At 45.9% G+C, this 8,785-nt stretch overlaps 1 protein-coding gene across 1 annotated transcript; it reads right to left on the bottom strand.

The window, feature by feature from the left end:
* Positions 1 to 296: 296 nt before the first annotated feature.
* daglb (diacylglycerol lipase, beta) lies at positions 297 to 7,758 on the bottom strand. Its single transcript, XM_062475205.1, has 15 exons — positions 7,019 to 7,758; positions 6,736 to 6,887; positions 6,202 to 6,376; positions 4,806 to 5,073; positions 4,596 to 4,718; positions 4,197 to 4,324; positions 3,964 to 4,090; positions 3,692 to 3,775; positions 3,461 to 3,538; positions 3,166 to 3,246; positions 2,920 to 3,047; positions 2,594 to 2,662; positions 2,099 to 2,171; positions 1,673 to 1,923; positions 297 to 1,466 (listed from the first exon to the last, which is right to left on the bottom strand). The coding sequence occupies exons 1-15, from the start codon at positions 7,111 to 7,113 to the stop codon at positions 1,271 to 1,273; spliced, it is 2,028 nt and encodes a 675-aa protein (XP_062331189.1). The 5' UTR covers positions 7,114 to 7,758; the 3' UTR covers positions 297 to 1,270.
* Between the last annotated feature and the right edge of the window lie 1,027 nt (positions 7,759 to 8,785).

Genomic DNA, 8,785 nt, shown 5'->3' with positions numbered 1-8,785 from the left:
TGACGTCACGCGCTAAAAGAGGGCTGGGAGGGACTGATGAGAGAAACAGTAAATAATCCTTTGAATGTATAATACATATTACATTTTACTTCCCCGTGTAAGAATAACCGCGTACCTCTGTTTCTGTTTGATGTTAAAGCCACTTGTTCTTTATTTGTGGTATTTATGTGTGTAGGCTACTGCTTCTTCTGTGTGCTGTAGCTTTAATTCAACAGGTTGGTAGGAGAAGTTTAAAGAAAGTATTGATATTCTAAACAAAGAATAAAAGAAAGTAAAAGAAACCCAGGTCACACATGTTCCAGGTCATTTTTTCATTTGTTTGAAGGCCCCACAATGAAAATTACACAATTCAGGGTGTGAAAATTAAACCCTAATCAAGAGTTTCAGAATGTTTTTCCCCATTCATGTTAAATGACCAGAAAACAACATGACATGTACTGTATGTGAAGCGTCAACAAGTTACCAGAAATAAAAGGCTGGTAAATTCATCTACTTAATTTCCATGAAAACGATGCTCTCACATCAATCAAAAGTATTATAAGAATCATGCTCTACACTTGCTGCATATTTAAAGTGCAAAAAAACGACATTTCCATTTAATCTCCAAGTAGTTTCCTCTCAGGCGTTGTTGTTCCGTGATGCATAGGCACTATTTACCCTGATGTTCAAAGTCTCAGACATTCAACACAAACAACCAGACAGACTACAGTTACCGAACAAACAAATCACCTTATCAACACATGAACACCCACATGATGCAGAGGATGGCTGTAGCCTCTGGGTCAGATTGTTAACAACCCCCCAATCCTCAGATCAAATGAGTATCAAGTACACATTTAAAGTTACCTAACTTTGTACACAAAGCACAATTTTTTGAAAATGACACAGTACTCTCAAAATCAGATAAATAAGCAAGAAAAATGGCAATAAGATCATGAAAAAATGCATACATAATGCAGAAACAAAGTAATTGTGACTCTCTTTCCAAGTCCTTTGGGGAAAGTTCTGTACATTCTGATAAAGTTTGTGTAGGATAGGGGACAGGCCCTTGGAGACAGTGGGCTATGACTGGAGAAAGGAGCAGGACAAAGCAGGAGCTTGAGAAGAGGGACTGGGGTTTGGACAAGGTATTCTGGGGCTTGGACAAGGAGGACAAGGGCTTGGACAAGGGTGACTGGGGCTTGGACAAGGGTGACAGGGGCTTGGAAGAGGGGGACTGGGGCTTGGACAAGGGTGACTGGGGCTTGGAAGAGGGGCTGGTCAGTTGAACTCAGATGACATTGAGATGGCTGTTGCTGAGCGATGAGGGGCAGAGTGAGAATGGCCTGTCACGTGTCAGACTCTGTAGGGCTTGAAGCACCCGGTCGGGCATGTGGTCTGACATCATCCTGGGGCTGATTAAAATACTCCGGAACGCAGCCTCAGTGGACCACTCTGCACGGTAACGCACCTGGGAGAAACAGGATCTGGTGGAGGAGAAGATAGAGACAAGGAAGAGAGGATGATAGAACGAAAGAAAAAAGGTGCGGGAAAGAGAAGGTGAAGTAGCACAAGAAAAGGTCAGATAAAAAAATATTTGATAAACAGAAGTATAGCTGTACTGTTAGAGATATACTGTATTACAGTATGGGAATGTGTGTGTATGTGAGTGTCTATGTAAACCTACACAGACCTGCGTGACGGTCCGTCCTCTGTGAGGTGCAGGATTCGCCCAGGCAGGTAGAGCGGTAGCTGAGCAGTGTGAACGGGCGAGTCTTCTGACGCCAAGCTCTGATAGGACGACGAGCGGCGGACCATCAGTGACTCCTCCCCCAGCAGGGGCTGGCTAAGCTCCTCCTCCCGCCTGTTGTCCATCTCAGTGGGGAAGTCGTCAGGGACTCCTCCAATGAGCTCGTACCAACAACCCTGCAGCAGAATACGGTACTAGAGGGAGGGAGAGAGAGGAAAAGGAGGGAGAAAAAGGGGGAGAGAATAGGTGAAGAAAGAGATGGAGGGGGTAAGGCAAGAAAGAGGGAGAGAGTAATGGGGAATGTGAGAAGGAATGTAACGTATGGAAAGAGCCTTAAGAGCTTTCTACAAACAAGACCTCCATTCTCACCTTGGGCTTATTGCAGTTAGAAACCATTTTGAGGATTCTCCTCTTCAGATCCTCCATGTTTGGATAACTTAACCTGATTATAGAACAAGAAGAAGAAAGAGCAGGGCCGGAGGAGAGAGAAAGTGAGTTGCTCTCATTTTATCAGTGTCTCTTTTAACAGGGCACGGCCAAATATAGCTGTGCCATCACTCCAGAGTCTATAACAGTGTTCACATCGCAGTACACTTTTAACTTTCCACTCTCACTCCGTACCACACAACACTTCAATACCAACTCACTCGAACACCAAGCTATCATCTCAATCCTTTGAGTAAGAGGAATTGAAACTTGACACTGAAACTCACAACAGTATTTTGGGTTATTTAAGTTATCTGACATCAAGCTGAGGAGAGGAGGGAGGTAGTGGGAAGGGCTAGACAGGGAAAGCATATTCCCAAGATAGGTTGAGAGGTCAGTTAAAATTCCTGGCTACCAGTAATGCATTTGTGTTCTTACCTGGGCACTAAATCCTTCCCCAGAACAACCGACACAACAAACTGTTTGGAGAAGTCAGCCAGCGCCTTACTGTGGAGTGAGGAGACAAGACACTGATCACGATAAATACACAAATATTAGTACTAGTAGTATGATATTCTGATATAAGTAGTACTGTACTACTAATATCAGAGGAAGTAGCACAACTTCAGGACCAATCACAAATCAGTCAGTAGAGGGGGCAGCCTGGGACGACAGTTGGATATTTAAATATAAATGTCCTTCTTGGATGCTCAACGGCCAGAAGAGTTGTCATCAGTAGCCAGACAGAACGGTCCGGTCCTTACCTCATGAGTCCCCCTGGTGGAGAGAAGGAGAAGCACTGTACGCTGGGGAAGGAGCTGCGCAGCAGGATGGCCAGCAGGGACGCTGTGCCCCCACCCAGACTGTGGCCCGTGATCACTAGCTTGTACTCCTGGGATGGGAGGGGGGGGGGGGGGGGGGTTGCATCATAAATAAAGAGAGACTCTTGGTGAGTTAGTCTACACTGGTGATACAGTAATACACTTTGACGTCAGCTCTTTGCCTCTTACCGGAGCGATGGCGAAGGCCTGGTTTAAGATACCGTCGTTGACCAGTTTCTTGTAGATGTAGCCAGCTGCTTGTGACATGCCCTGGAGAAACAGAGACACACCATTCAGCTTTCAGATAGACAAGGCCAACTCAGCACCACAGATGCACTGGTCATCTTGGCCGTCCGATATACTGTCTACACAGAGCACAACTCCGGAGAAGACCCTCTCTCCACAATGTCACTGCTGCTCAAAGCTAAAGAAGTGTAACACACACACACTAATGGTGTTAGACATTCGAGCAGTCTCTCCAGACCTTGTGGGCATAGCAGGTTCCTGACACGCCCTCGATGGGCAGGTCCTCACACTCAGCAGACAGGTCCGTCAGGACGTCCTGCATGGACACCACAGGACAAACCGAAAGGGTTAGAGACAGACAAGTAGAGTAATGATATGCAAACTATTCTTTTGCTACAGGAAGGCGAATGTTCTAGGTGACCAGGTAGGTTACTGTACAGTGAGTCAAGGGAGGGCACAGGCCACTGACCCTGAGCGACAATGTTCCTCTGATTGCCACCAGGACTGCCTCCCTCTTGTGGTCCAGAGCCACGAAGAACGGGATCTCATAGATCTGGAACAAACAAGACAAGACTACAGAGCCACTGAGCAACACACTGTTAGGCCTACCTCGGATAAGCAGTATGAATTGACATGTCTGGTTGTGTCAGTAGTTGCCAAGGTCTGATTGTTGTCAGTAATGGCATTTAGTAGGCATGTGTGTTGTGTCAGTGAGTGTACATGATCCTGTGGGTAGCTTACCTGGTTGTGAAAGCTGACATGGATGAAGTCTCGGTACTGCAGCCCAGTGCTGAGCAGGATGGAGGAGAAATGGCAGCCGAGATTGTCTCCACCTACGATGTCATACTCTGCAGTTTGGCTCCCACAGCTAAGACACACACACAGAGACACACGACCCCCGCTCAGCACAGTCCCTGTGGGGCTCAGCCTCTCGACTGGTTAACCTGGACATGGCAGACAGAGCGCAGGCTCACCAGTCCCTGCTGAGGCTGCAGGCTCCGGTCATGGGGTTGGAGTAGACGTACATGGGCCAGCCATATGCTGCAACAGCAAACTGCATACAGTGGACTGCCTTCTCCAGCTCTGCCTCAAGGTCTTCAGCCTGTGAGGCAGGGCAGGGAAAACACACAGCTGAGGACTCACATGAACTGACTGGCTGGCTGCCTGTTGGCAGACTGAATGCCAGGTTTAATGTCCAACTAACAGATTAATGACTTAATCACTGACTTGAGAGACTACCCGATTGACTGGCTGATTGGCTGGCTGACTGTTGAGAGACCGACAGACTGAATGCCAGGTTTAATGACAGACTGATGAATGCTGACTCACTGACATGAGAGACTGCCTGACTGTCTAGTGAGTCCTGTACTTACAATGGGTGAGGAGGGGCTATGGGACACAACGTCTTCTGGATCTCTGCAATGCTCCATCTTATCCTGCTCCTGGTGCAGTAAGGCCAAGCCTGCTGCTATGTCACTGGCTACCAGGTCTGTATCCTGCAACACACACGCAGATCAGTAAAAACACACTAATATAGAGAGACCCACACATGCACGCACATAGATACACACAGACACACTTACAGAGAAGAACCCGCTGACTAGCTGTGCGATGCTGGAGAAGGCTGCTCGGTGGCTCTCGTCCTGGGGCAGACAGCAGCATAGGAGCCGGAGCCGGCTTTCCCACACACGGACCGCCAGGGAGCGGGCAGTGGACAGGAGCTGGGAGCCCTCGCTGCTCTCCAGGTCTTTCACCCCCAGCAGTTCCTCTCTGGCAGGTTTTGGGCCAGTGCTGCCCAGGGGATCGAAAACAAACAACACCCCTATTGCCGTAGACAGCAGCAGGATCCAACTGGATGAGACAGACAGGAACTCAGCATGATAAAGAGACAAAGTCAACATTATGCAAAGTTTGGTCACGAGTGTTAGATGAGTTTAGAGAGATCATGATATCATAGAGACATTTTACATGAAAACTGTCTACATGGAAGGTCAACAAAATGTTGGCATGGTTTTTAAGTATTTGACAGGGCTCCCGAGTAAAAAAGTTTCTAAAGGTTTGAAATAAGTTTTGGAAAAAAAGTTTCTAAAGGTTTGAAATAAGTTTTGGAAAAAAAGTTTCTAAAGGTTTGAAAAATATTTTCTACTAAAAGGTTTGAAAAAAAAATTGTGTTTTTTTGTTGTTGAAAAAATAGGTTTGCATCATTGATGAGTACTTGATGAGGACTTTACTAAACTTTACTGTACTCTATTGTACTCTGTTTAGGCTTTTCTGTTTAGGCTTCTCTGTTTAGGCTTCTCTGTTTAGGCTTCTCTGTTTAGGCTTCTCTGTTTAGGCTTCTCTGTTTAGGCTTCTCTGTTTAGGCTTCTCTGTTCTCCCCTTTACTCTCCTTTCACCGTGTGTGAAAAAAGGTTTCGAAAGGTAGAAAAAAAGATAGATAATTAAAAAAAAGATAATTTCAATAAAATGTTTACCTGAGGCCTGAGGAAAGTTGCTCCCCCCTGTATATTACAGTCTGGACATTTATAAAGCAATATAGTGATGCTGGTGATGTATGTTACTGTGATCATTATGTATAACAAGTTTCATCTATACACCAGTCTTTTACACTGAGAACACAGGGGGAACAGATTTCCCCTGATTTTACTACTGTAGGCTACACTACACGGATTAGCACTAGCTGTTACAGACTCTGAAAACAAGGACTGACTAACGATTGAGCAATACAACACTATACTATACTTTAAAGCCTGTATTTGAGTGCAGATTGTCTAACCAACATCAAGAAATGTACCTTATGCTCATGGAAGGTAGGTAGGTAGATAGAGTACACTATAAGCTAACACACAACATTCAGCTCAACCAAGCAACAAGAGAAAACGTAATGATTTCGCGCACGCACAAGGAAGGGGGAACAGGGGAACTGAATTCTCCAGAACGGGACGCTGTTAATTTCGAGCCCTGGTATATGAAACCCACCTGGCCACCACAGCAGCTATGACCGCGCCCACCTCTGCTGGCTCGCAGCCCTGACTGTCGCCAGACACCCAGATGACCCCCAGACACGCCCACACCAGCTCAGGCAGGTACAGAAGAGCCCGTAGGTACACCAGTGCTGGGATGGAGCGCCGCGGCCCAGGGTTAGTAATTGTCCCTGTAGAAACACAGACATTTACATTTAGTCATTTAGCAGACGCTCTTATCCAGAGCGACTTACAGTAAGTACAGGGACATTCCCCCGAGGCAAGTAGGGTGAAGTGCCTTGCCCAAGGACACAACGTCAGTTGGCATGACCGGGAATCGAACTGGCAACCTTCGGATTACTAGCCCGATTCCCTCACCACTCAGCCACCTGACTCCCCACAGACAAAATGATTCCACATCCCTGACAGGGTGGAGGTTAAGCTATGTGTTTCATCAATGCGTGTGCGTGTGTGTGCGTGTGTGTGTGTGTGTGTGTGAGTGAGTGAGAGAGTGTATGGGTGAGGGGCACTTAAATAGATGAGTATTTACCTTGAGCACTGACATAAACAATAGCACATAATGAGAGGATGATGAGAGCTAGCACGACCAGTAGGACCACCAGATAGCTGTGGAGAACCCCTCCTCCTGGACACGCAAAGCTGTCTTTGTGGATAGTGTACAGGACCAACGTCCCAACCCACCTGTCACAACACACAGGAGAGAGCTACATCAGTATAGCCTTCAGGATGAGCGGTGACTATTATTTGTAGACAATAATTACAATGTATATGTATCATGAATCAAAGAGTGTTGTTGTTTGCTTATCACCTACCATATCACTCTGACGAACAGCTCAAATGCGCCTGGAAATACAAGATCATCACTTGCAATCCCCCACCGCCGCCCAAACGCAACCATTCCAGGCATCTTGGCTACCGCCGGTAGTAGTTTAAGTAGTTTAACTTACGATATCAATTTGGTGGACGTTGACAATATATTGTGCTGTCGTGGCTGAGTAAGGTTAACGTTGGCCACTAGCTCACATTAGCTGTCACAATACTGCTGTTATTGACTTGTAGTAACAAGCTAGCATTTGAATCGTCGTTCTTCGAGGCTACGAGCCCATCAACCTATGACATGTCATCGTTGCATCTAGATAACTAGCTACACACAACTCTACAACTTCCAATATTCGTCAGCATAATTGAACATTCCTTCTTGTGTCGCGTCTCAGTTTTAACTGTAGATAATATACACAGCTTGCTATCTAGCATGCGAAAATGACCAGGCAGGAGTGCACACAAGTGCGATTGCGCACCATCTTGACCCGACGTGACTAGATATCGTTCCGTTTCTGAAAAAAATAAATAACGCCAGCTCTGGCAGCTACAGTATGCGAGCTCCTCAGACAAATAAAGATAACACCTACAGTATACCACGACTACTAAGTTGGTGTAGTAAACACCAAAAAATAGCAAAGACCTAACCATATAGTACCAGATTTCTGCTAATGTTACAGAAATATGTTGTTGTTGTTGTCCTTTTTTTGACTCGGTGTCCGGCTAGTAATGTTTCCGGTTAAATGTAGAGCAGTGTTTACAGTTCCGCGCCTTATAAGGTTCCAATCGGATTAATGATTATCTACCATTTTCAACACAAGAAAACGGACCAAAAAACGTGTATTAAACACAAGTTGTCTGAATACACAAGGATACATGTTTTAAAATGTATGTTTAAAACAGATAGCCTATCTGAGTTTGTTTCGTTAGCTAATTTGTCAATTCATTGCTCATTTGGATCCAAACTGAAACTGTCCGATCTGATGCTTGAACAAGTTAACATAGCTGTGTTTCAGGTCCACCACTTCCTTCACTGCACCTCCTGGCCCAAGGCCATGGCCCTTGCTGGCCTCCCAAAATTTACTTATAAATCAGACAATTATAACTATTGAATTGTAAGTCATCCCCTTGTTATGTGACATAGAAGATGGTACCAAACATTAATGTTAGTGATCCACTTTCTCCTGTTTTATATTCTCAGCATATCCCTGCTGGCCACTGCATCGTCTCTACCCTCAGTCTCCCTCTGGTGGAAACTGGGGTTGGTCAGTGAACAAACAGGAGTGTCTGCTCTCATCACAATTGTAGTCAGCAGGACCTTTCAAATGGAAACATCAGTTAAGGAAAATATCTTGGAGATGGATCAGGATCCAGCTCATTCTGAGAATGAAAGAGAAGATGACCTCAGCTCCTAGAAAACTTCCACATTGCTGCTCTAAGTGTCCGAGAGACTGTCATATGCAGTGCCAGCTCATTGCCCGTGAGAGGTGGCATATGGGCGGAAGCGCTTCCTCTGCTGGGAGTGTGAAATGACCTACAACACCAACATGTTCCTGAGGAAACACATGGAACAACACCACACCCCCAGTGCCCAGAAACCCCACCCCTGCAGTGACTCACATCCTTACACTCAGGCACATTCTGATTCCCAATGGGGCCTTCTCAAGTCCCTACTAGGACTGTGATAAGGTTTTTAGATCGAACATAGAGCTGACCGTACAGGAGATCCCACACAGGGGAATGGCTGTTTAAATGCTGGT

This window comes from Osmerus eperlanus, chromosome 12 (genome assembly GCF_963692335.1).
Source record: "Osmerus eperlanus chromosome 12, fOsmEpe2.1, whole genome shotgun sequence".
Lineage (NCBI taxonomy): Eukaryota > Metazoa > Chordata > Actinopteri > Osmeriformes > Osmeridae > Osmerus > Osmerus eperlanus.
This window is presented reverse-complemented; position numbering and strand designations above follow the sequence as displayed.

Bases quoted from the DNA above. Each gene is read 5' to 3' on its own strand.
- daglb (XM_062475205.1), bottom strand. From the start codon at position 7,113: ATGCCTGGAATGGTTGCGTTTGGGCGGCGGTGGGGGATTGCAAGTGAT. The intron at 3,776-3,963 runs GTAAGCTACCCA...TGTTTGTTCCAG, and splicing joins ATGTCAGCTTTCACAACCAG to ATCTATGAGATCCCGTTCTT. The intron at 3,247-3,460 runs GTCTGGAGAGAC...CTGTTTCTCCAG, and splicing joins GAACCTGCTATGCCCACAAG to GGCATGTCACAAGCAGCTGG.